Genomic DNA, 27,976 nt, shown 5'->3' with positions numbered 1-27,976 from the left:
GGGAGCAATAGATGTGTTCTGTAAGAATACTGATTTGCATGTCCCTGTGTGTGGTAGGACATATTCAAGCAACACTGCCCTTATCCATTGCCTGGAGTAGCTCTCAATTTTAATAGACAATCTCTGCCCTACCCGTGTGTGTGGGGGGGGTCCCTTCTCTTTTGTGTAACTAACATTCAGGATGCTTTGGGGTAACCATCATGAGCTCCAGATGTTGTGTTTGAGAACCTTTCCAATGAACGTAAATGGGAGATAAGTGAAGTTACTAAGGGTCAAGCGTGAAGTGACTTTTTTTGGAGAGGAAATTTCTGAGAATCAATTGCATCTAACAGTGTGACTCGGGCAGATCTCATGAGGTAGCACAGAAGTTGGCTTCTGCTGTGCTGGGCTCAGCTTTTATTGTAAATGTTATTATGCTGACTAATAAACGACTCGGGAAGCATTTGTGTTGTCGTGAGGCAGAACTGGCATGTCCTCCCCTGCAGGTTGTGGTGCCAGGAAATACCCTCACTGCACACTTGGAGCGGCTGATTCCGGACACACCCTATTCTCTGAACATCGTTGCCCTCTACTCGGATGCAGAGGGGAATCCCAGTGCTGCCCAGGGCCGAACACGTGAGGCGGAAATGCTTTCTCCACCCGGTTCCCTTGCGACTCGGGAGGGGAGGCCTGGGGGACGGGTGGTGAGTGAGGGACGCTGGGAGCTGCCCCCACCTTGCACAGGTGAGGGGAGGGCTGCGTTCCCCACATTCACGTTCAGCCTGGAGCCTTGGGCCCAGGACTGCGCTTCGTGCTGAGTGAATGTCTTTTGGCCGTTTTCTCATCTGCGACCAGAGTTAAGAAGGGATTTCTCCCCTTCTTCTGCCCTGCGATGGGTCTTCTCACCCACTGGGCACTTCGGGAGCGCGAGAGCTTGGCCTCTTTGTTTCATTCAGCAGGAGGTGGTTATAGTAGTTAAAATGATCCCTTTCTCTCCCAGTCTGTACTTTTAGGTTTAACCCTAGCTCTCTGTCACGGAAAGTTCAGCGTGTAGCTGTAGCTCTGAATACAGCCCTTTCTACTCTTTATGCTTTCACATTAGAACTGTAGATGTGTATTTCTTCATAGGGAGTAAGCCACCCCGAGAGTTGTGAAGTACCCGGGGACAGGTACTGCCCTGGCTACAGTGCTCTCATACCCCTTCCTCCACCCCCTGTCCACCATGGTCACAGACAGGCAACTAACTCTTCTGTATTTATTTATTTAGTACCACGAAGTGGACCAAGAAATCTGAGAGTCTTTGGGGAGACGACCAACAGCCTCTCGGTTGCCTGGGATCACGCTGATGGGCCGGTTCAGCAATACAGGATCATTTATTCTCCCACCGTTGGTGACCCAATTGATGAATATGTGAGTCTGATACTGATTCATTTGAGCCGTTTTTAATCTCTTGCCTGGTTGGAGGGTGAAAGTAAGCTTTCTTCTTTAGGAAGTGCTGTGATTACAGCTGCATCCTTGACCCTCGTGTGACAGTCACATTTTATATGACTTTCTCTGATGTGTTATTGGGACCACCTGCATATGTCTGACATAGCCTCCCACACCCCAGACCATCAGTGTCTTTGGGCTCATTTCTTTTCTAAAGACAGGTTGAAAAACTATCTCATAAAAATGCTTATTTCTAACTATCTAATTATACCATAGGAACTGAATCGGTGAAACATGATACCTAGTATTCTGAGCTTCCTAGCAATGTTCTAGTGATGTGACTCTCTAAATCTTAACCTTTATTTAAATCTAATTCCTCTATAAGGTTTCCCTTCACTACTCCAATGCTAATCAAGCTCTCTTTTCTCTGAATTGAACATTTTGGGGTACACTTTGATTTTAGAGTATACATACTCTCATATTAGCTTCAAACTTTCTGAGTGTCTTATTTTGTCACTCTAGAACCAGATTCAGGTTTATTCTCGCTCCCTCATAGCCCGCAGTATGTATCCATCCACTGTGGGTGGAACAACTCACTACTTTCTTTAAAGTTTAGTGATTACTTGATGTGCTAGGTTAGTAGAACATTAAACAGAATGTTGATTGTGAGGCCGTGAGGTCTGTGATTTGTAGTCGTTTTGCCACACACATCCTCTTTGATGGTTCTCCCTTCATCATCCCATGTTATGAACTATGTTATCTACTTGAACTTGATATATTAAGCTTTAATTCAAGCCGCTATTTTTATTAATCAGAAACACATGTAATTGCAATATAGAGTTTCTGATCAAGATGAGATAAGCGGTATTACCACACTTTGCCAAAGCAGAGAAGCTCCTGCTTAGTGTTTATTCAGCCTTGCCATGGACAAATACACAATTTCCTGTCACTTCTGAAAACGTTAAAAATGTAATTTTCCCCCCATACACCATTTGGAATTAGGGGACTCCACGCTGGAATTCGTGGTTTAAGTGATCCCTGTTGTTTGTAGAGAGAGATTGAGAGATCTGTCTGGTTCATTTCCTCTTCATGGAGGCAGTTGAATGTTCCCATTTCCTCTAATTCATCTTTTTCACCTAATTAATATCAGCAAAACTGATATCCTTGAGGACAGAAACCGAGTCTGCTTTTATTCCTCAGTGTGTTCCCAGTGACAGGTACCACACCTGGCCTGCAGTGGGCACAGGACGCATATTTGTGGAAGGAGAACCATGAAACTGACACACACGAATGAGTGGGGAAGGAGGGGAGCATGGCAGTGCACAGTCACGTGTGTGGAGGTGCTGTACAAGATGCTGCCTTTCATCCTCACAGCTTCCTTCCTTCCGAGATGCTAGGCACAACACTGGGAGGTGGCTGATGTGGGATTTGAGCTGAGACCTGCCTGACTCTAAAACCATTCCCCTTGCTGCACAGTGGTAGACAGTTTGCCTTGCCCTGAGTGTTGTGCAAGAAGAAGAAACCATGAAGAAAACATTGCTGTTTATGGGAATGCATACAACAGTATTGATCTGGAAGTCCTCTAGCTGATAATAACTTCATAATTTAACTTCCCCTGCAGACCACCGTCCCAGGCAGAAGAAATAATGTAATGCTACAGCCCCTGCAATCTGATACCCCATATAAAATTACTGTTGTTGCTGTTTATGAAGATGGAGATGGTGCCCATTTGATAGGAAATGGAAGAACTGGTAAATGTCTTAAACCTTTTATAATCTTTACATTTGACAATTATTTGAGTATATACATCTCAATCACTACGTTAATACTGCATTAATATTTATATTAGATACTGAATTTTGTCAAAATGATATGACAACAGAACGTGTTTTTAACTTTTTAAAGGTTCACTAAAAGAAGGAAAATGAGACAAAAGTGTGCATATTTTGCTTTGCTTGAGATAGTTTTATTCTTTGGAAAACCATTGCATAGTCTCTTGAATAATGTTTTAGTTCGTGTGATGTAGCTGTTAACTCAGTCAATTAACTGTCAGCAAAAAACACCCCATCACCCCATCACCATAGAATCTTGTCATAAAAAGCAAGATGATTAGCAGTCATCTTCTATCTTTACAAATTTGGCTTTTTTAAAAAATATTATTTCTACTGTATCAAGTCATTTACAAGTAATTACCACAATTTAGGCCCTTTTTCTAGCCTGCAAAGGTGGCAGTTTCTTACAGTTTAGATCAAAAATTCTCTAATTTGGTTGCTGGAATCACCTGCGAACCTTTAAAAAGGCTTACACCGGGCTGCCACCCCCAGAGATACTGATGTAACCAGCTTAGCTGTGGCCCGGACCTGCCGAATTTCTAGTGCGTAGCCAAAGTTGAGAGTCCCTGGCTGAGCCTGATGGCAGGTTCTGCCAGGTTCTGTTACCGGGAGACGTTGGTAAGACTGTTTTCCACTTCGTTCAGCAAAAATCCACTTAAGTAACGTGATTTTAGGTTCCTTGCTCCACTTAGTTGCCCAAACTCCTTTTGTACTTAGTCTTGACAACATTACAGGATCTGGGAGAGGTAACATTTGAAAGCTCCCGAGAGAAAAGCTCAGTCTCTGCAGACCAGGAATTTGTGTATTTATTGACACCTGCTGTCTATAGGACTGAGTCAACAGAGACTCCATCTAGCGAGTCAAGATGATTTTAGTTTAACAGCTTCTCATTTTCACTTTCCCCTTAGGTTTCAGAATATATTTTGGTATTTTTCAGAAGGAAATGCCATATTTCAGAATTTCGTGTTTAATCGCAGAATGTAAACAATCTCTACTAGATCTTGAGTTTTCTAGGAAGGGCCAAAGCCACTTCTGGTTCTCTTGTAAAAAAGTTTTTGAAGTCATTATTTGTGTAATGCTGTGAATAATAATGGCAGCTGACTAACAGGCTACCTCTCGGCGTTGCTCTAGTAGGCGGTAGTGTTGGGTAGTGCTCTGGAGGCGTGAGGATTTACTCTAAGTTATGCTGGTAGAGGTTATAATGGTGCTGGGGAATAACCTCGTTTTGGTCGCTAGCTAGCTGTGTGGTCTTGGGCAAATCATATCTTATTTGTGTGATAAGATGGTTGAACTAGATAGTCTCTAAATAACTTTTTTGGCTCTAACAATCTGTGATCTATAACATCCAAAAACTGTATGAGATGTCTTTTACTTTCTATAATTCTGCATCCAGTTACAGAAATCACCAGTTCCTGAGTCCATTTGATTTGCTGTTTGAATTTGGAAAACTGCTAAGCTTTCTGTTGAACATTTCAATGCCTTTTAATTGTTTTCTGGAGCAGGGCATTATGGGATAGTATTAATTTGCTCTCATGAGGCTGCACTGTCAGTATTCATGGTCAATACTCATAAAGTTCTATGCTCTCCTTGTTTGTCAATAAAAGGTCAGTAATGTGTGCCAATATTTGTTTTCAGTGGGATTACTTCCTCCCCAGAACATACACATCTCAGATGAATGGTATACGAGATTCAGGGTATCCTGGGATCCTTCGCCCTCTCCTGTTCTTGGATATAAAATTGTGTATAAGCCAGTGGGTAAGGAAGCATCTCGATCATCTTAGCAATGCATTGGTGGGTTATTTGTGTGTGAGGGTATTCTTCATTGCACCCCCATGATTAGATTCTCCTGATACTTCAGTTATCACATCAAGTCCTCTCTACCAGAGGTAATGTTTCTGGAAATAGTATTTAAGCCAATGATCTCAAGTATCATTGTTACTGTGGGTTTAGATTCAGCTCCCATTAATTTGCGTGACTAAAACGCCTGATCTGGTTTATAAAATTGCACCAGTTGAAGCTGTGTTCAGACAATCTATATGTTATTATGATTGTGAAATAATGCGTACTTAATTCGTGTAAACTTCTGTGTTTTTCCCGTTAGGTCAAGGTATTATTCCATTTGGGGCATGTGCATTTCAGTTTATTCATTGCAGGCCTGCTTTCAGCTTCCCGTTGACACTTTCACCTAAATGGACATCCCCTCTACTAAATTATTTACTGTCTGTTTCCATCTTCTGTCTATATGCTTAGCACAATGGAAGAAAAATACTCTTTGTACTAAATTTGCTGGGGTATCTTCCATGCAGCCAGGAAGGATGTGAACTAGAAAAAAAAATAAAGAGAGAAGGCAAGTGTAAGGATATGTGAACCTGTGTAAGAAATGGAGTGAGAATTTCAAGGTGGAGGACTTTCAGTAACCACACTGCAAGGAACAGGGTAGAAGATAGATGTTGTTAAGTCATCTCTACAACAGAAAAATGTGAATTGAACACCTAATATGTACAGAGCATTATGCTGGCAAAGTGGGGCTTAGAGAAGAGGCTTGAGAGTCTGGAGTAGTTGGCCTATGTGTGTTGATTTATCCATTAAAGGAACATTAATTACACACGTGCTACATTCATTAGTACACATGCTAAGTACTGTGCTATGCTTCGAGAATAACAAGGAAAAGGATTCAGTCTCTGCTTACAGTTTTATACTCACCATATAATGCAGCATGTGTTACAGGGAGCAAGTGCAAAAGGGCTATGGAATTAATGGTGTTCGTACTATCATTTGAGTGTAAAGTTATTCGATTTTCAGAAAAATTTGAGACTATAGATGGTGTATTTCTATGCATATTTCTGATTGTTATTGTGTTTCATTATTAAAGGTTCCAACGAGCCCATGGAAGTCTTTGTTGGAGAAGTAACATCATACACGTTACACAATCTCAACCCCAGCACCACCTATGATGTGGATGTTTATGCTCAGTATGATTCTGGACTCAGTGTCCCTCTGACAGACAAAGGCACTACATGTGAGTCACTTAGCTTTTCGTGCTTGTAAGGAAAAGTGTAGTATAAATCATCAGGTCAGTCTGTTTTAATTTTCTTTCTTAACATATGCATGTTTCCTCAGCACTGAGTAGGTAATTCTTTTGTGTCCGGCTAAACAAATACTTGTCATATAATCAAATATACAAAATGTATGATGATGAGATATGTTTATTTCATATAAAATATATTTTGAGTTTTGAAAGATAAAAATTATAAATATTATGATTTCATCCATGTGGGATGCTATGGGGTTTTTCTTGACATTTGATGTTAAACATATGTTACCTAAATGCATTAATCTAATTCAAAGTTTTCGCATAAATGCCATGATTACTGATTTGGCCTTCAGATAGATTTTATTGTGACCAAGTGCTTTAATGACTATTTAAGGGCTTAGCAGATAGCCTTTCAGAAGAATTTTTTCTTAGTTTTCATGAGATGTTTTTGACATTCATTGTGTTGAGAGGGGCTCCAGGCAGATCTCGTTTTACTGCACTTGGCTTTACTGCACTTGGCAGATGCTGCATTATTTATTTTTATTTTTTTAAATAAATTGAAGGTTTGTGGCAACCTGGCTTGGAGTAAGTCTACTGGTGCCATTTTTCCATCAGCATTTGCTCACCTCATGCCACATTTGGTAGTGCTCGCAATATTTCAAACTTTTTCATTATTATTATTTTTTGTTATGATGATCTGAGATCAGTAATCTTTGATGTTGTTATTGCAAAAAATTGCAATTCATTAAAGGCTCAGATGATGGTTAACATATTTTAGCAATAAAGTATTTTTAATGAAGGTATGAACTTTTTTTAGACATGATTCTATTGCATACTTTATAAACTACAGTATAGTGCAAATATAACTTTTATATGCACTGGGAAATTAAAATGTTTGTGTCACTCACTCTATTGCACCAATATCTGCCTTTTTCTGGTGGTCTGGAACTGAACCTGCAGTATCACAGAGGTATGCCTGAATGTGGAATTTCCTTCCCTTGAAAATCAGTGATAGAAGGGGAGGTCTGCTTTGACAGTACCATGTTTTCATGTTTGTTTTTTTCATGCATGTTTCTTATAAGGAAACAATGTGAAACTTTAGACATTTTTTTTCAGCCACAGTGGAAGTTTTAACATTGCATTGTGATTAAAACTATGCCTTTTGCCTTTCTTTATGAAGTAAATCTATTTCTTTCTGCCTTTCTTTTGTAGTATATTTGAACGTAACAGATCTGAAAACTTACCAGGTCGGGTGGGATACATTCTGTGTTAGATGGTCAGCTCACCGGGCAGCCACTTCCTACAGGCTAAAACTAAGCCCTGCAGATGGTACGTGTGCAAAAAAAAAAAAAAAAAAAAGACCTGGAGCACATAGTAGCTACATTTTAAACTTCAGTAAATGTGTCATTTTGTTTATAAAATGATGTATCAAAATGTCTTTATGTTTATAAAATGCTGTATAAAATGTCTTTCGATGTAATTACCAATGACACTGGCATTGTCTTCTGTTGTCTTAATCAGGAACCAGAGGACAGGAAGTTACAGTGCGTGGATCAGAAACCAGCCACTGCTTCACCGGACTGTCACCAGACACTGATTATGGCGTCACTGTCTTTGTGCAGACACCAAATCTTGAGGGACCAGGTGTCTTGGTTAAAGAACATACTAGTAAGTGTTGGAGTAATCTGGGGAGTCTCTGTGAGGCTTCAGAATAGGATGCTCCAAGTGTGAGAGACTTAAGTGACTCCTGTGTGGCACTTCTTATGAGCAGCAATATGACGTGATGGCAGGTCCTTGGGGTGGCATCTGTGGCTGGTTCAGCACCTTACCTGCAGCGAATCAGTGCTGCCCCTGTTACAGTTGGTGTAAGTGTAAGGAAAGACCTGAAGGAGGGAAAGCTGGCTCTAGCTGACAGTGAGAAGGTGAATATGTATCCGTATTAGTCACCTTTGCTCATTTGAGTGAACCTGAAGGTCTTACGTTCTTGCTTTGAATCTGGATGTCACTTCCTGCTGCTGTAGTCAATGTTGAGTGACTACCGATGGTACCACATTTGGGTAAAATAGAATTCCCAGTATGTCAGTGTCCATGAGACTTGGTTTGCTATCAAGGACTTAAATGACTCTTAAGATTTACTTTCTGTGATATGAAAGGTGCACGAGTTGTGTTTTTCTAATTATCATTTTTAATTCTAGCTGTAAAACCAACAGAAGCCCCTACAGAGCCACCCACGCCTCCTCCGCCTCCCACGATTCCACCAGCGCGGGAAGGTAAGTACTGCTATTAGGCAATGCGTTCAGCTGATTGGGATTGAGAGCTTTCTTACGTATGCAGCCTGTACATAATTTACTGTTGATATAGAACATTTCTGACTTATTATTCTTGCTAAAGAGTTTTTTGATTAAAGGCAAAGATTACCAGTCATCTGCTCTTCTCCTGCTCCAGGCACATTTTAGTGTGAATAAAATCGGTCATAAACCACTCCACCTCTTCAGCTGGAACTCTGTTTCCTTAGTTTTGCAGATGAAGGTCTAGGGGTGCCTTACGTAGTCCATTGTCATGTGGTGGGCATTTCTTTCTGCTGGCTGCTGGCATCAGCAGGCACTGGGAACCTTTTGGGCTAAATTTACAACGTAAACCCTGGGGCCTTTGACTTTGGAATTCCTGGCTTCTGACCTGAGAAGGGCCCTGGATTACACAAAGCTAAAAAATTTCCATTCACCAAAGTTGGAGACATAATTGTCCCTTGCAGTGAACTGGTAAAAAGACATATACTGAGGTATTAAGACTGGTCTCTCAGTAATTTGGGACAATGCTCAGTGTTTCATCAAATTGTATTTCAGCTAATTAACTACTGGCTTATTCTTTTCCCGCAGTTTGTTTCCAACATTTCACTGAAAGCATTCAGACTTTAAAAGTATTTCTTTTATCTTAGAAGGCTCTAGAATGCTATGACTTTTTCAAGCCTATTAAAGAAGTAAAAAAAAATTAAAAGTGTATTATTATAAGATGAAATAGTAATGGGTTTCTTTAAATTAGACCGTTGAAAGACTTAAAGACACATTAAGGTTTTTTTCCTTAATAGACTTTATTTTTTAGAGCAGTTTTAGGTTCACAGCAAATTTGAGCTGAAAGCATATAGAGGTTCCAGACATGCCCTGCCTCCTTTCACGCAAACCGCCCCCACTCTCAACATCCCCCAACCTCCCCACCAGAGTGGGATGTTTGTTACACCCTGTGAACCTATCACCCAGTCAATATTTACATTAGGGTTCATTCCTGGTGTTATACATTCCACACATTAAGTTTTTATCACTAAAATGTTGTTACATTTTTATTTTCAGAATTTTTAGCTTTCAAGTTGGAAGGTTTAAATTAAAGATGTTTATTTTATTCCATCCTTTCCCTCCCTCCATATGATTCTAGTGGCCTGTTTTAAAATGAAAAGACATCTTTTCTACACCAAGTCTTTGATAATTGTATACAAAATCTCCAGACCCACTGAGGACTCTTCTTAAGTTCTGCGCATGGTTGTTTTTTCACTTGGCTTTCCTCCTTATTGTTTGAAGCTACTTGAAGAAGTCCATGAGGAGGGAGCATGTGTTTGCAGAGTGGATCTGAGCAGATGGAGTAATTCCAGAGCAGAAATCGAGGGCCAGTTAGACTAGCACTTCTCAGACTTTACTGTGCACGTGAATCACCTGGCACCCTGTTACGGCTGATTCGGACTCAGGAAGTCTGGGGTGGGGCCCAGGACTCTGCGTTTTTATCAGGCTCCCAGGCAATGCTGTTGCTGCTGAACCACACGGGGAGGAGTAGCAGGGTGTTAGACTACATGTCTCAGTTATGTAACGTCACTTGAATGAAAGAATTCATGAGATTTGGGGCTTCCTCTGTGTTTTTCCTCCAGTGTGCAAAGGGGCCAAGGCAGATATTGTATTCTTGACTGATGCCTCCTGGAGTATCGGGGATGATAATTTTAACAAAGTTGTAAAATTCATCTTCAATACTGTGGGAGCCTTTGATGAAATCAGTCCTGCTGGAATTCAGGTGAGTGTTGTTTCAAAGGTTATTCACCTGTAATGTTCTGCTATTTCCTTCAAACTTTTCTTTTTTACATAGAAAGACTTTTCAGTATAAACTCTGTTTCGACTTTTGTTATATTCTATTTTCTTTACACATATATTTTGGGGAAGGATTTGGATATAAATGATAAATAAATAGAAAAATATTCCTCTAGGTATTCTCTTGGCTAGATGATATTCCTCTTGGAGAATTTAGGGGAGTCTGACTCTAACTTCCTGCTTGAATCTTCAGACAATGATATATTTTCCTAAAAGGTCATTTTATGTTCTGAAAGTCAAATGCATTGTGATTGTTGTACCCTGTTAAGTCAGAAAATTCAGGGATGAATAGTGACTGTAGGGGGTGTGTGGAACCCTTCTGCCCTCTCTATCATGACATTGCAGATATTACATGAACCAGAAGAAGAAAGGTCATTGTTGACTCAAAGGGAAATTCATTTTTGTTTTCCTACAATGATAACTACCAGTTATCTTGCTTTGGAATTACTCCAAATTTACTTGTTTTACTAGAGTGGAAACTTAGAAAAATTAATCCTTGCATGACACACCTCAAAGAATTATTCCTTGTTCAGCTCTGACCCACCTGTAAAGCTGAGAATCTCCTTCATACCCAATACACCCATGGACCGAACACTCAGGGCCAGTGGCTCTGTTACTCACTACTTGGTTTCTGCAACCTTGAAGACCCACTTCAATTCCACCCTTTCTGGAAAGGCTTTCTTGATAGTTTTAGGCATTTCAGACTCCTGAAGGGGTGTGTCTTGTTGCTGTTGTGGCACGTGTCACTTTATATTGTCCTTATTTGTGTGCTTCTCTCCTGTCTAAATCATTGACTCCTAAAGGCAAGAGACTGTATTGTATTTTATTTTTTTGAATTCTCTTTCCTTTTCCATTCCTCTTGGTGAATTTTCTTCTTTATTTTGGCAGTTTGTACCTCTTCATTGTGACATCTTAGAGCTGTTATGAAAATAAGAGATTTTGACATAAACCACAAATAATTTCACAAACAAATCATGTCTTCTTTTATGGAATAATGCTTTGTGGAATATATTAAATTTCAAATCCCCAAATAATCCTGTGGATGTTATTCCAACCCAAGAAGAGTAAAATGTCAGGCTAGTTATATTCTTAATTTAACGTGTCAGCAACTAAGCCTTTTTTGAAATCCTTTTAGAAATTAAGCTTTTCTGATACAAAATAAGAAAAAAAAACCACCATATTTTATTAACTTCTATGCACCAGTTACTCTGTATACATGATTCTCATTCCTTAAAACAACCATAGAAAGTAAATATTATTATCTCTGTTTTATTGATGAAAAAACGAAGGCTCAGAGATGTTGGGGACTTGCCCAGTGTCACAAAGCTATTAACTGGCAGAGCTAGGATTTGAGTCCATTGAATCCTGACTGTAAAGCTTGTGTTCTTTCCACTAAATCACACTGCCAGTGAGTTTGTGATATGTGCTATTATCACACACGTGCCATTTTTGTATTACATGAAGAATAGACATAGTCAGTAGAAAGGAGAACCAATTGCTTAGTCAGCATTTGAGCTCAAGATAATATATTCTCATTCCTAATCCTGGAACCTCATTGCGCTCCAGTTTTACCCATCTCTTCTTACCTCCTAGGCAATAAATACAGTGCATGTACATTATTAATATCAGGTATCGACACGTTCATTGAAGATCAGAAGTTAGAGAATTTAGTGAGACAACAGTAGTCAGTGTTATAATGTTAGCTATACAGAGCATATAATATTCCATCAGGTCTAATACACTTCTTTCCCCCATTCTGCAGCTAGAGGAATCACTTGACAATTGAAACATAAAAAGAGATGGCTTACCCTCACCAGCAAACCATCTTTCCTTTCAGGTCTCATTTGTGCAGTACAGCGATGAGGTCAAGTCTGAGTTTAAGCTGAACACGTACAACGACAAGGCCCTGGCCCTTGGGGCCCTCCAGAATATCCGGTACAGAGGAGGAAACACAAGAACAGGTATGGTTCATCAGCATGTACATAGACCTTTACTCTCCAAAGCCTTTGGAGTGATAGGCAGAGTGTAACTCGAACATTCGAATTCTTATCAGTTGGATGTGGCTAAGGGCACTTGGATGGTGTTCACTGAGATGACACTAAAATATTCCGTGCCACATTCTGTAGGCAAAGCTCTCACATTTATCAAGGAGAAGGTCTTGACCTGGGAGAGCGGTATGAGGAAGAATGTCCCCAAGGTGCTGGTTGTGGTCACCGACGGTCGGTCACAGGATGAGGTCAAGAAGGCGGCTTTAGTCATCCAGCAGTCAGGTAAGTGCAGGCATACGTTTAAAAAATTTTTTTATTATTGGAATGTAGTTTATTTACAGTATCGTATTAATTTCAGGTGTACAGCAAAGTGATTCAGTTATACATATACATACATCCACTCTTTTTTAGATTTGTTTCCTATACAGGCCGTTACAGAGTATTGAGTAGGGTTCCCTGTGCTATACAGTAGGTCCTTCTTAGTTATCTATGTTATATATAGTCGTGGGTATGTGTCAGTCCCAGTCTCCCAATTTGTCCCCCCCTTACTCCCTGGTAACCGTGGTTTGTTGGCTGCGTAGCCCAGGCATAAATTTGATGCCTAGTGACTCCACTCATTATTTTCACAGTTTCAAATGTCCAGGAATGATTGCAGAAGACCAAAATTACTGATTTTACTTTATTGTTTCTGTTTTGCTCTATCTTCCATACCCTTCTAATGTTACTTTACATTTCATCATGGAATGGTTTGATAATTGCTCAAAATTAACGTGGTGTCTTCTTTGTGTAAGACATGCCTCAGGGTCTGTCCCCTATAGTGGCTTCACGGCTATCCATAGCAGTAATGGCATGATCCTTGAGCAGGCTTCCAGCCATAGCAGAAATGAATCTTGATGCTGGTTCAGCCCTGTGCAAGGAGAGACCCAGGTTTAGCACGTCCTGGCAGATGCAGACCCCAGACAGATGGCTGGAAGGTTCCCTGCAAAGGAGCAGAGCGGCCTCAGGGAAATATCGCTGGTGTCGATCTTGGCAGCCAAAACATCCTGAAAGCCGCCTTGTTACAATGCCCTTAGAATTAGTTATTTAGGATGATTAGAGGTGAAACGAGGTCTTTATAGTGCTTGCAGTAACACCCCCACTTTTCCGGGCAGAGTCCAAGGTGGACATATTTGAGAGAGAATTCTATGCTCTGCATGATTTATTGTGGTGTAAATTGTAAAGTGCTTTGTTACATGGAATTTATCATCTGCACGTATATGGCTCTTTGGCTAAAAGTATGAGTCACGATCAGTGCTAAGTCATCCTGTCTTCTTACAATAGAGATTGTTCTATGCGCCGATCTTTTCATAAGTTATTTCCATTACGTTACGCACTTTGAGCAGATTTCTGAACTGATTTAACGGGGGGGTTGTGAATGCATGCTCCTCAAGTAACCTTATGTCTATCTCATTATGGAACTAATTCTTTATGTAGCCTATTTTTTGCTATTGTCGAATGAAGCTTTTGGAGTGAAAACTTTGTTTATTTGTATTAACCTAAGTAAGTGAAAGCTTATTGCCAGTGGGAGTTGTAGATTCCATTTTGAAAGTGGTCAGTGTGCTGACTTTGAGCCTGAGTTTATTGAGTAAATCAGTTTCAGGAATTCAAAGTTTAAAATGAGCCCATTGTTGGTTTCTGAGTCACATAAGCTTGAAATGTTAATGTTGCCTAATACAGCTGCAGAATTAATGGGCATATTAGGACTGTGGATGTGTGGAAGGAAATGAGTACCACATTAAGTCATTCTGCTATTAAAATGTTCATCTTTTAATTGTTAAGATTTCATTTCAGGAAATCAAATTAATTGAATTTTATAAACCAGGAAATAGGAAGACCTGGGAAAAGTACATATTCATTAAAGAGAGCTTATGTCAGTTAAAAGAACTTGTTGCATAAGCTGAGAAAATATGGCATCATTTCTGATAAGATTTTATTTTGAATTGTTTAAACAATAAAGGATGGAAAAAAGGATATGTAATTCTCTCTATAAACATTGCTCTGCAGGGTTCAGTGTCTTTGTAGTTGGCGTGGCTGACGTCGACTACAATGAACTTGCCAACATAGCCAGCAAACCAAGCGAACGGCACGTGTTCATTGTCGATGACTTTGAATCTTTTGAGAAGATAGAGGATAACCTCATCACATTTGTCTGCGAAACTGCCACTTCAAGTAAGTCATGGTCCATCTGGGTCCATAGTCTCCGTTGTTTTTTAAAAAAATAACTACTAAGCAGACCGTTCCCTATCCTATACTAGATCAGGTCTGCGCATAAATAGATCCTGGGAAACCACTTGAGAACCTGATGAATCACTGTTCCTATTGAGATCATGCTAACTGCGTGCTTGTCAGAGGTCCATTTTTAGCCTTAAAGATGTAATGTTCCTTGTATGGAAATAAAGTGTTTGAATATATCCTTTTCCCACCATCCCAATGCCTGTGACATTTTAGAAAGTTAACCTTCAACTTAGAAATGCATTTATAGAAGCATTTCTGTGAGATGAAGGTTTTCCCTGTTAGTAATCAATTGGTATTTGTTCCATCAACATCCGTGCTTCAAGAAAGCCACGAAGAAACTGACGTGTGAGTGTGTGCTGCAGAAATTCACTTGGTTCCCACTTGTTTCCTTGGGTGTAGATTTTTCATGTTATGCCAAGACCTCAAGCTCAACTTTTAAAACAGAGTGAAGGACAAAAGATTGAGGTCGATTTGTCCTCTTCCCCATCCAGGAGCTCTGATTCTTAAGGTGTTAGATTATGGAGACAGTTGTGTGGCTGGTCTAGACCCCTGATCCCAGGCAGGGCTATGCTTTTTAAGTGTTATGTTTTCCACTATTAAACATTGTATTAAGATGTCAGAACCCCGGTTAGAGGCGGCAGTAGTAAACAAACGTCAGTGGTTTACTATAAAACTTACACGGAAGCTGAGGCTGAAGCTGCATTAGTGAAAGTGAGCAGGGAGCACCAGCTGCTCCTTCCATTCCAGGGCGTCCTGGACGCTGCCCTCTGCTGCCCCAGCTCCGGGGCCCAGGGGGAGACCCACTGCACACCTGCCACTGTGAGGTTTGGTGGCCAACATGAGCTTCCAGGGCTTGGCAGAGAAAAGGATCGGACGATGACAAACTCCTCCTGCCCCTGCACAAATCTGACATTTCCTGGGAGAAGAGTTCTTTAATCTGTTGAAAGACATCTGTAAATTTCCCCCTTTAATTCTGTCTCACCATTCTTAAGAACATTGTAAAACTCCAGTTGGACTGGAGAATGTCCAGAAAACAGGATTACACTGGTCAACAGTATAATTTCTCCTGCACATAGAAAGTCTATACAAAATAACTTAGAAAAGGTTAGATTGATATGTTTTATAAATGAATGAACAATTTTGTTACTTGACGTACGCATGCCAATGTCTTCTGTGCACGCATAATGTTTGTATACCTTTTTGGTGAATGGTACTTAAAGAGCACTGATCGTTGCAGGTTGTCCTCTCATTTATTTGGATGGCTACACCTCACCAGGTAAGCGTTCATATTCTTGGGCTAATTTATTTCAGGATTTAAGCAATAAGATAATTAAAATGACCTCATTTCAATATTTTCTTTTCTGATGTAAAGGTTTTAAGATGCTTGAAGCATACAACCTGACAGAAAAGAATTTTGCTTCTGTGCAAGGAGTCTCTTTGGAGTCAGGGTCTTTCCCCAGCTACTCATCTTACAAGCTTCAGAAGAACGCCTTTGTGAATCAGCCTACAGCGTGAGTGTGACAACAGGAGGTTCTTTTTCTTACCATGGGCCAGACACTTTTTTGAGGTTCTTGGAATCTTGGAAGAGTCCTGTGAATGACCTTTTTTTTTTTTTTTTCCTTAAGTACAAGTTAAGGTCTTCCATAGGTTAAATGTCTTGTACAGGGTCATACGGGAGACTAGGACTGAAGCCTGTTACTCTGAAACGCAAGAATCTCATCCTGTGCAACATGATGGGTTACTGATCCTTTTGAATTTAAGTCTAGGATTGTAGTTACGTTCCTAAGGGAGGTTGTTTAAACAGGGAGGCAACTTCTTCTTTGGAACATTTCTCTCTTGGTGCAGAGGGACTGGATGGAGTCAGTGCAGAATGAGTACAGGCATTCTTCCTAGTGTTTCTGACTCCAGAAGATGAAAGGCTGCAGCAGTCTTGCTTGTCCATGATCTGTGAGCTGACAGGCAGCAGTTAGTTTTTATTGGCCGGGGCTCTGGCAATCTGTTGTGCAGCTCTAGATGTTGTTATTTTACTCGATGAAAGTTTGTACCTGGGTTTGATAACCAAAATATGTACACTTTATTTATTAGAATGGAAACACTTGAATGTTGAAAAATATGTTTGGCATCTTATGGAGAGAAAAGAACAAGAAGAAATAAAGTTTTCAAAAACTTAGGACAGGGTCAGATGATGATGCCTGAAATTTTAAATGCTCTGAAGAAGCTGACGGAAAATTCAGATGAAAACCAAAGCTAATTTCTTTTAAGGGAGCACAGATTGTATTGTTGTAGTGTGACCGCACTGTGAGTTCCTAACTCTTTTATGGTTAACCACGCTGGTTTGCAGTTTTAGTTTTTTCAGTGAACCTAAGTACCCAGCATTTAACTCTGTCACCTCAAGATGATTCCTACATTTTAACTTATGACAGCCCATTGTCCTCTTAAGATTCAGAACTTGTGGCTGAAAGAGGCATAAATGCAGTTAAATAATTTTTTTTCATAATCACTCATTAACTAAAAGAGGAGGAGAAAAATGGGCTAGGTGAGAAATGAATTAATATGGAGAAATTATTTTTAATGTGGAATATTATGAAGATGGTCGGTTTTTGAACATACAAAAGGCATCATGTCAGCTTGCCCAGAACATATGCTTTAAGAAGTAGGGCATTACAGAGTATTGGACAGAGTGCCCTGTGCTATACATATGGGAAAAGAGTCTAAAAAAGAGTGGATATATGTATATGTATAACTGATTCACTTTACTGTATACCTGAAAGTAACAGAACATTGTAAATCAACTATACTCCAATAGAAAAAAAAAGGTAGGGCAGTGTTGTATTTTCCAGAAGTACTAGTAGTGTGGTACTAGGACATGAAACCTCAGGAGACATTCTGTGCCTTCTGTCAAAATCCATGGAGGAATTGCTTCTCTTCCGTCCAGGAGTTGATTATTAAGGCCATTTTCCTACCTTCAGGAAGAAAGTGTTATTAAATGGTCTCAGACAGAAAACCACTAATTCTGCTTCAGAGATTCCCCCAGAACAATGATTGACTCAACTCTAGAATGACACACGGGGCCACATTTTACATCTAACAGCCTTAGAGCCAAGAAACATTTCCTTTTAACTGAATGACATCCCTTTATCAGCACTAAACATTTGCACATGTACATGGCAGTAACATTTATTATTGGTTTTGTTTCGGGGAACATGTGACCTTCTGGGGATTATTTGATTTATTTGATTTTAAGGGAGGACTTTGGAAGTGTAAAAACTATTAGATATAGGGAGGGATAAATTAAAACCTTAAGCCATCTTACTTATGATCTCATATCCCTGACATTGGAAATTAAATATACTTAGTAAGATTTAGTCTCTTTAAATTATATCTATAGGTAAAAGGTTTATCACTCTAAAATCATTATATAGTTTTATAATCATCTATATGTCTAGAAAAAATGATTTATTAACAGTAGGATGAAAGACTATTTGGCAATTTCCCAGACTTTTGTGACTGTATCAGATTATAAATAATCTGTTACTGCTTACATAATGAGTCTTTAGTGTTTGCTCTTTTGAGGTCATTCTTTTTTTTTTAAGCTCTTTATTGGAGTATAATTGTTTTACACTGTTGTGCCAGTTTCTGCTGTACAACAAAGTGAATCAGCTGTATTTATACATATATATCCATATCCCCTCCCTCCCTCGACTTCTTCGCACCCTCTCTATCCCACCCCTCTAAGTCATCACCAATCATTGAGTGGATGTCCCTGTGCTATTTAGCAGCTTCCCACTAACTATCTGTTTTGCTTTTGGTGGTGTATATATGTCAGTGCTACTCTCTTACTTCGTCCCAGCTTCTCCTTCATCCCCCTCTCCGTGTCCTCAAGTCTGTTCTCTACATCTGCATCTTTATTCCTCCCCTGCCACTGGGTTCATCAGTACCAGTTTTTTAGATTCCATATATATGAGTCAGCATTCGGTATTTCTTTTTCTCTTTCTGGCTTGCTTCACTCTGTATGACAGACTCTAGGTGAGGTCATTCTTAAATTTTCCCCCTTCTAATATGTAGCCAGGTTATTATAAATGGCTTCTAATGCTGCTCATGATGAGATTTCAGGCCAAAGATCTAAAATATACTCTATTTCTGATGAGAAATCCCTATTAATTAATTAATTTATTAATTAATTTTGTTTCATCCAACAGAGATGTACATCCTAATGGCCTGCCTCCTTCATATACGATTATATTGCTATTCAGACTCCTCCCGGAAACTCCGAGTGACCCTTTTGCAATTTGGCAGATCACAGACAGAGACTACAAGCCACAAGTCGGGGTGATTGCAGATCGTAAGGATGTTTATCTTCTTTTCAGGCACATGCATGCATATTTTCGATTATGTTTTTCCTTCTCTTTTCTCTTTAAGAAACTTCTGGATACACATATATATATATTTACTTGATTATGCTTTTATGTTTAAAGTTTTTAAAATATATCAGTAGATATTTGAATTACATTTTATGTTAACTGAATTATTAATTTTTTTAGCGATCTCTCCAACCAGAATTATTTGTTAATGCTTTCAATACAGAGTGTCCATGAATTTGATTTAATAATTGTGTGTTGATTACAGCTTCTAGCAAGACATTATCATTCTTTAACAAGGATACAAGGGGTGAGGTGCAAACGGTTACATTTGACACTGATGAAGTGAAGGCATTATTCTATGGAAGTTTTCATAAGGTAAAAATGTAAGATTATTTATAGAAAAATATTTGTAGAAAAAAGCATATGACTTAAAATTTAAACTAATTAATTTTATTATTAAAGTGTGTTAAACTGGTGGAAACGTAGCTATATGTTTTAAAAACAATATCTTATTTCAGAGAATTTGATTAATTCAAAGAAGAAAATTTAAAACGATAATTCTACTAACCGTGAGATAGCTACTGTTACCATTCCGATATATTTTCAGTGCTAATGTCTTTTTAAAATATGAGTCATGTAGTATATACAATACTGTATGCCCATTTTTCTACCTTTATGTCTTGAAACTTTATGTCATTTTGCTTCAAAAGCTTAATTTTTGTGGATTGTATTTAATTGATAAAATTATTTATTCTTTTATAGAGCTGCTTCTACTTGCTTGTTTGTTGAAAAGTTACAAATATGCCAGTCCAAAAGTTATCATTATTTATGAAAATAATTAAGATGACTGTTTATGAGATTAACTTCTGCATGAACACATTTACACCATCTCTAAAAAAATCTTGTTAAAAGTTCTAAGATAAATTTTTAGGGGATTATCTATTCTTGATGATCTTAATTTTTTTATCTTGACATCAGATGGTAGGGACTTGCTGTCAAGACAGTTAATTGACAGATAAGAGATGAAAAGAACAGTCCAGGTTAGGAGTGGACTTTTAATGGAATGTCTTCATCCATTGGATCAAGTTAACCGGAGGAAGACTACTTGTGCCAGCAGTCTAAAATTTCCCCAGTACAGCACTCAGAGAGTTAGTCCCTATACATAGAAGACACATATTTCTAGTTTAATCTGATTCTCAAGTGAATATTGAAGAACTTCCCTGTACTTGGGTGGATGTAGCTGAATTTCTCCCTAATTCTATTCCGGAGAATCTTGGCTTCTTCCCAGAATCTTTTTCTTATTCATGAATCAGATTCTTGGTGAGGATAGCAAGGGACTCGGGCTCGGAGAGGCCTCAATGTGCACATTAGTGAGAAGCAATAAAAACAGTAATGGAAAAACAGATCTCCGTGAATAAAGGCATCTTTGCTTAACAGTTTACAGACTTTCCTGGTAAAGTGCAGGAAAATAAATGCCTTTTTGGGAAAACAAATTCTAGCCAAATATTACTGGCTTCAAGTGCTCCTTGTCAGATAATAGATGTTGAATCTGGCAAAGGTCTTATGAACTTTGTTTTTTTGGCTCATTGATACACCTGTTAAACTTACATTTGAGTAACTTGCTAAAAAAGACAATTTTATTTTTCTTTCTACTATCTGAAGATAGTAGACATTCAGCCCTCTGTTAACCAACTGATAACCATTTAGGAACTATTATTAATAATATAACTATTATTAATTTCTAACTTTCATTGAACGCTTCATAATACTTGAGCAAAATAAGGCAGTATTTTGAAAAGGTCTGTAGTGACAGCCATTAATTATTGCAAATCAAGGTAATTATTTTTTGACTTTCCTTTCTTAATTTGCCTGTATAGAGAGGTATATGTATTTTTAGGTTTTACATAATGCCCCTTTTCTCTTGTTCTTACAAGCTCTCTTTTCTCCTCAAATTCTCTACCTTCTTTTTTCATAAAGTCTTCTTTTTTAGTTCCTTCTCAACTTTTTCATTATGCTCTTTTCCCTCCTTCATCCCCCGACCTCATTCTTCTAACCTACTTTCATTTATCCCATCAATTCAAGTACCAAGTTCAGTCACTGGTTGGTTACCTGCACTTGACTGATTCAAGGCTTTGAACATTCTTCTTTCATTTTCCATGTAATTCAGGAACTGAAGTTCTTCAGTTCTTGGGGGTAAGAACAAGTAGTTCTCTGATAGCAGCAAATTAGTGAAAATAACATACAGGGGGCTCTTGGGAGAGAGGGGATAGCTCAAGTAGGGAATGGCAGACCCCTACTGCTTCTGGAGGATTCTCCAAGAGTCTTCTAGGTCTCCATCCTGTTGTAACAGATGACATAGATTCAAGTGAGAAATTTGTAATAAGACAAAAGGTGGAATAGATGAAAAATAAAGTTCTAGGGAATGGCAGACCTTGGGAAGGGTGATAAGTTGACAAGAGTGTTCTTATTTCTTTCTACTGGTCTGTGACCAACAATGCTTCCCAGTTGGAAAGTAGTCCCTAAATGCTTGGGACAGTGGTCTCCAGATGAAGAGCCACTCTGAAATGTAATTATGCATATGTTTAAAATGCAATAAAACACACTGAAGAGATTGTAGCAAAATGTATTTTTAGCATGAGTTTCTTTCCAGTTAGCATTGAATGACAAGTGTATTTGGAATAATTTTGTTTCAAAAATTGAAAGTTTTGATTTTGAAATAATGTTTCTGGATACTATGATTTTTCAAATAGTTTGTGAATGTTCACCTCTGAGATTATTCATATAAGAGCCAACAAATAAGTTTTAGCTCTTATTGGACAATAAATATCTTAGGAATGTTTATATGGTGTTCTTCTTGAATTCAGTATTGGGTGATTGCCCTGGGGGTATTTAAAATGATTTTTAGTAAGCCATATGTTACTCTTCTATAAAAGCAACATATAATTCACACTTACCACTTATAGATGCACTAAATTAGTGTTTTGGTGGTGATTCTTTGTGGAAAAAATATTTACTGTTTAAAAGAATCTCTAGAGATTGTCCTTATGCTTATTTAATAAAAGCATTTAAGGGAATTTCTGTTCCTTAACTTGGAGCCAAACTTTTCAAAGTAATCATCATGGGCTTACTTGAATATTTGCGTTGTGATAAGTAGAAACTACGAGCATCACTGTAAGGTCCCAGGTACCTGCACCGTTCTTTACATGATTGAAATACAGACGTTTTATTAATTATCTGTACTAACGGATTTCTTAAGATTCTGAGTGTCTTCAATATCAGATAAAAAATAAATCAATGTAAGGTTATTTTCTTATAAGGAAATTGAATCTTGAATCTATTGCTTTCCAGAGCTGAATCTCTATAAAAGACATGTGCTAGCTCTTTCCTATGTTATGTATATACATGGTGTGTAAGATCTTTTTGGCAGGCATTAGGGACTAACAAATTAAAAATTGAATTTAGCAAAATCAGTGCAAAACATTTGAGGCTCCTTTGTCCTGAGTATAATAATATATTAATGATTTACTACCTTATATTTGAATAGTTCATTTTTCATAATTTATTTTAAATACTTATTATAAAATATTGGCTCTGTTCCCCGTGTTGTACAATATATCCTCGTAGCTTCTTTTGTACATAATAGTTTGTACCTCTGAGTTCCCTACCCCTATTTTGCTGCACTCCGCCCCATCCCCTCCTCCCCCCCGGCCCCTCTGCTTCCCTCTCCCCGCTGGTAACCACTAGTTTGTTCTCTATATCTGTGAGTCTGCTTCTTTTCTGAATAGCTCTTTATAGTTTACAGAAGCATCTCCTCTACTACATTATCTCTGGCCATCTCAGGAAGAGTACATGGGGGGAAAATAAGAAATTATGCACGTGTATAATAGCTGAAAAAAACTGAGCCCCAGAGAGGTTAAGTGGTTCATTTAATTTGATCTTGTTAATAAATGATATTGACACTGCAACCTGGGGCTTGGGTTTTTAGCCCAAGCCTCTTGATTTGGGACAAGAATAGCTTTAAAAACATATTTTTTTAACTTGTGATCTGAAATATGTGGAAGCCAGATTGTTCTGAGTAGAAATTTTGTAACGGAAACAAATGATCTTTTCAGGTTCATATCGTAGTGACCTCAAAAAGTGTTAAGATTTACATCGACTGCTATGAAATTATAGAAAAGGACATCAAGGAAGCTGGAAACATCACAACTGATGGTTATGAAATTCTTGGAAAACTACTTAAAGGGGAGAGGAAATCAGCCACAGTAAGTAACACATTTTTATTTTTCTTGGTATCTTGTATGAAGATTGAAATGGCATTTGAAAAAGTAATTGGTGAGTTTTTTCTCCTCGAGTTTTACATTGTTTAATTTCTTGATTAGATTGAAACACTGGAAAAGTTACACCAAGAAAATATGCTACTGAAAAACATGATAATGTGCTTTACTGCTAGAAGCAAATTAAGTTGTCAGGGAACCAAAGAACATCATGTAGTCGACTTGAAACTGAATCAAACTGGAGAGTACAACACAAGTAGTTGCCAGGATAATCAGTGAAATCTAAACTAATTCATTTTGTTCTTCAAAGGTAGTAACTGTTAATACACATTTGTGTACTCAGGACATTACACATTTGTGGACACTGGCTGTGACCGTCACAGAGCTGTGCTCCCTCACGGGAGGTCACGTCTGCCTCGGAAGGAAGATGGGCATAGTTGGGCAGCCGCCTCCCTCACAAGTGTCACGGGCTCAAGTTTGAGGCAGGGGCTTGCCAACCCTTTTACCATGCTATTTAGTAATAAAATTTTAAACTTAGGGTTTTCACTGTTCCAGGCTAATTAAGTTCATATTAAATGTCGATCAATAATAACATTGTTCTAAAAGCAAGACTAATATCCTTGGCTTCTATTATTTTTAAAATTGCCTTTACTGAATTTAGCTTTCTTCCATGGACAGGATTTTCTTTTTCTTGATTCAAAAGTGAAATTTGTATTCCACAATGTAGAACCAGTTAATGAAAATTTAATATAATTGTGATTAAAATGATTTATTGAATATTGGATGATATTTAAAGAGAACAATTACATTAGGTTTATAAACAGATACCTATACCTAAACAATCTTTTCTTTTTTATCAAAAGAGCTCTACTTTTTAAATGTAGAAAGATAGAAAATATATATTATATTGAAATAGTTAAGCTGAAGGTAATCATAAAATTATTAGTTTGCCCCAGGAAAGAATTTATGAAAAGAAGAGCATCAACTTTAGAATAAGTGAGGAATATTTTTTTTAATGTTACTTTTCTACAAGGGTGGACTCTTCAAAGTTGATTTAAATGTGTGTAGTGTTCAAATTCAAATTCTGAATTAAATACAATCTTAATTTTTAAGTAAAGAAATTAACGTTCTCTTAAAAAAAAACCCCAAAACTCAGTCAAATCTTTCATTTTAGCCCAAGAAATGGATCAGAAGTGGGAACATCATGAATGCACTTTGCTTTACTATCGCTTTTTCTTAGGCATAGGTTTTTCTGTTCTTATGAAGTAAGGATCAATTGCTCTCATTGCCTGCACCCTCAAGAGAGTCTCTGCGAGAAGCTGGCAGAGGTTAAAATGTGGAAATGTTAATATGAAATGCTTTTCACGCATCTTCAGCTCATGTTGCTGTTGGTTGTTTGCAGTTCCAAATCCAGAATTTTGATATTGTCTGCAGTCCGGTGTGGACCAGTAGAGACAGATGCTGTGACATTCCCTCCAGGGTAAGTAAACCTGAATGGAATTCTGTCGTGGTTTTAATTGTCCCTGAGGAATAAGGGCTGTGGATGTGGACAGCCTGGGAGAGGAAGGAGCCCTCAGCAGCTGCATCTCCAGGATGGAGCCAGGGACACGCAAGGTGTGCATGCTTGTCTGTGATCACAGCTCAGGCCGGGACTCCTCCCTCAAAAGTCAGGAATGTATGTAGAGGACCACATCTGGAAATTCTCCCTAACAGCCAAGGTGGTTATGCATGGTCAAAAAAAAGTCCTGTTTAATCAGCTTGTTTGATAAACCTACTTATTGCAGAGTCCTCCTATTGCTGGTAAAATATCAACATTTTACAGAATAAGCCATTGCCTCTCTGGATATCTAAGTAGAAATAACCATATTTCTTTTTGAGATGATGACTTTCCCTGTAGTATCTGTGTACGTGGTAATAGTTACAAAGTTGAATGCTGATGATGGATTTGAAGCTTTAGGCAAACAGCGAGCTGCACACACCCACAGGATGAGTGTGCATTATTTTTTTTAACAAATACTTACTGAGCACCTGTTGTCAGCCAGGCACTGTCCTGGGTGCTGGGGTTACATCAGTGAAAGGGAGTATTCTGTGAAAGGCAAGGGGAGAGGAGGAATTAACAAGTAGGTATATACATGTTATAGAGTGAAAAGTCCGAGCATGAAAACAAACCAGGGTGCAGGGAGGGATAGTTGTTGAGTACCCTCAACCGTCCGTGGTCAAGGTGAGACTTGAGCAGAGACCTGAGTGAAGTGAGGGGAAAAACAATGTGGATAATGGAGAAAGAGCCTTCCAACCAGAGGGAACTGTAAGTGCAAAGGCCCTAGAGCTGCAGGGTGCCCTAAACATCAGAGAAGTATGAATAGGATGAGGGGGGCTGGGGCAGAGTGAAGGAGGGGGAGGCGGTGGGCAGTGGGAGGCCGTAGGTGGTGGGGTGCTGGTCTGCAGCACCTGTAAGGCCTTGTAGGCCTGGAAAGGATTTTAGACTTTATTCTGAATGAAATGGGTATCCATATGTGAGATACTCAGCATTTCTCTAACACCAGACTAGAGAAAATTGGATTAAATTACCAATGGTTCTTATGATCGTTTTGTAGATGTATTTTTGTTATGTGAGGTTTCCTAAAGCAAAACACAAAATAAAAACATGAAGGAGCAAAGCAAGTTTCAACATAAGACTGTAATCATAACTAAAAATTATTTCTTCAAGTGGGGAGATAGATTTCCTTGTGTATATAAGCGGGCATGGGGAATGGGAAGTTGTTTTTACTCTCAATTCACAGATAAATATTCTTTTCAACATTTCAGAGAGATGAAGCAAAATGCCCCGCTCTTCCAAATGCTTGCACGTGTACACAGGACAGCGTTGGACCTCCAGGACCACCAGGCCCTGCGGTAAGGAAACAAAGAGTTCCTCTAGTTTTTCCTACTAAATCTTTGGCATGGTCATCCTCTGGCCAGTGTGTCGTGCATAAGAAACTTCCAGCCACTGGTGTGCTCTAGGACAGAACAAGCGGAATTGCACACTGTTTCGTGGCATGTTTTGAGACCTGAAATGGCGTAAATCAAGAAGGAAATTTGAGCACATTTGAACACATTTCTCTGGCCACACAAGGATGAATGATATTGGCTAGCATTCAAGAGCTTTTCTCTTAAAGATGTGAATTGGGTTTCTCTCTGTCATCACATGGTTTTGAGAATTCCTTACATTTCCTGAAAGCTTCTCGTACGTATGTTACAGAGCCATGGTTGAGAGCCTGGCCCGACAACACCTTTAGAGCCTAGGATATGTGTATGTTATTAGCAAACATATCATAGACTAACACAGAGGATAATTTACATATGTGATGGTATCATAAACTCTGGGTGAAAGGGTTGGGGTTAGGAATAACTTGAGTGAGAAGACTGACCAGGTCCATTCTGGGGCGGGGAGGGGGGGAGGGGAGACCAAGAAAATGCAATGTAAAACACTGAAGAGTACAGTGATAGATCTCATTCATCAATGGGGAGCCCCTGATTTAGTCAATCTAACATCTGACCTGGGCTGGTTTTTCAGAATGGAAGCGATACCTCTAAGCTCTATTGATCTCTTTTAAGAAAATGGTTAATTAATGTACAAACAGCTCAGAGAGCCTCAGAAGACCAGATTTGACTATACGTGGATCACAGCGAATAATGTAAATTGATTTTAGGTTAATTATAAACCAGCTTCTCATATATGGAAGCAAAATGTCTCTGGAATCACTACCATTTATTTTTAATTAACAGTGACTTACCTGATTTATATCTGTAATCATAAAATTATATGCTGGATTGACTTAGATGTTTTTGAGAAGTAGGGATTTTTTTTCCCCCTCTAATTGTATGATAACATTGTTGGAATCACTGTCATGTTTATTTCATCTTTGTTCAGTGGTCTCTGAATTCCTGTTGCTAAACTACATGTTTTGAGATTCTGAGAGATTCTTCTTTTTGCATATTATTTTCCCTGAAGAACACATTCATGTAATTCCAAAACAGAATTTTCTCCTTAAAAATACTTAAGTATAGTATTTAAGTAATGCTTGTTTATTTTCCAGTAAACCTCAAATTTTCAAATAAACTTCAAAATTTGCTAACAATTAAGAAAAGTTCAGAATGTAAAAATGTGATCCTTGGAATGTACGTTTTGAAATTCTCTTTCCTCACAAATTTGTATGATATATTTACTTCCATACTTTATAAATAACTGTAGAAGTATTGTCTGGAGAATGCACTGCTTCTTGAAGCAATTTTTGTATATCAACTTCTTCCTACTTTCCTATGTTTACCCTAAAATGTGCTCTTACTGTGTATTTTAGGGAGGACCCGGTGCTAAAGGTCCCAGAGGTGAAAGAGGTATCAGTGGGGCAATTGTAAGTATATCTCAGAGCGCATTTAAATTTTCACCTGTATGTTGAAGTCTGGCTATTTAAATTTCCATTAATGGAGTATGTGACCTTGAGCAAGTTGATTCAAGTTTAGCGTGCCTTAGGTAATACCGTTACCTCTGTCTTGTCTCTGGATGTCAAAATGATGGGTTAGATTAGCCAGATAAAGGAATGTACAGGGCATCTCACTGACGTGGGAATTGCACATGGGAAATCTGCAGAAGCATCTAAGGGCTCTGCTGTCACATGAGAAAGCAGAGGGGGTAACCTGGCCAT

At 38.6% G+C, this 27,976-nt stretch overlaps 1 protein-coding gene across 2 annotated transcripts in view; it reads left to right on the top strand.

The window, feature by feature from the left end:
- COL12A1 (collagen type XII alpha 1 chain) overlaps positions 1 to 27,976 on the top strand; it is a 110,921-nt gene that overhangs the window by 63,856 nt on the left and 19,089 nt on the right. For both annotated transcript variants that reach the window (XM_057738447.1, XM_057738448.1), the window contains exons 36-55: positions 486 to 615; positions 1,247 to 1,389; positions 3,029 to 3,158; positions 4,875 to 4,994; positions 6,112 to 6,258; positions 7,486 to 7,602; positions 7,795 to 7,941; positions 8,469 to 8,543; positions 10,184 to 10,323; positions 12,235 to 12,358; positions 12,524 to 12,667; positions 14,429 to 14,593; positions 15,897 to 15,935; positions 16,032 to 16,170; positions 18,859 to 19,001; positions 19,286 to 19,395; positions 23,133 to 23,282; positions 24,697 to 24,774; positions 26,100 to 26,186; positions 27,632 to 27,685. In XM_057738447.1, coding sequence (XP_057594430.1) covers positions 486 to 615; positions 1,247 to 1,389; positions 3,029 to 3,158; positions 4,875 to 4,994; positions 6,112 to 6,258; positions 7,486 to 7,602; positions 7,795 to 7,941; positions 8,469 to 8,543; positions 10,184 to 10,323; positions 12,235 to 12,358; positions 12,524 to 12,667; positions 14,429 to 14,593; positions 15,897 to 15,935; positions 16,032 to 16,170; positions 18,859 to 19,001; positions 19,286 to 19,395; positions 23,133 to 23,282; positions 24,697 to 24,774; positions 26,100 to 26,186; positions 27,632 to 27,685 — 2,382 coding nt within the window. The remainder of the gene's footprint in view (positions 1 to 485; positions 616 to 1,246; positions 1,390 to 3,028; positions 3,159 to 4,874; positions 4,995 to 6,111; positions 6,259 to 7,485; positions 7,603 to 7,794; positions 7,942 to 8,468; positions 8,544 to 10,183; positions 10,324 to 12,234; positions 12,359 to 12,523; positions 12,668 to 14,428; positions 14,594 to 15,896; positions 15,936 to 16,031; positions 16,171 to 18,858; positions 19,002 to 19,285; positions 19,396 to 23,132; positions 23,283 to 24,696; positions 24,775 to 26,099; positions 26,187 to 27,631; positions 27,686 to 27,976) is intronic.

Source organism: Hippopotamus amphibius, chromosome 6, assembly GCF_030028045.1.
Source record: "Hippopotamus amphibius kiboko isolate mHipAmp2 chromosome 6, mHipAmp2.hap2, whole genome shotgun sequence".
NCBI lineage: Eukaryota > Metazoa > Chordata > Mammalia > Artiodactyla > Hippopotamidae > Hippopotamus > Hippopotamus amphibius.
The sequence above is the reverse complement of the archived record's forward strand: the minus strand, read 5'-3'. Positions and strand labels throughout refer to the sequence as shown.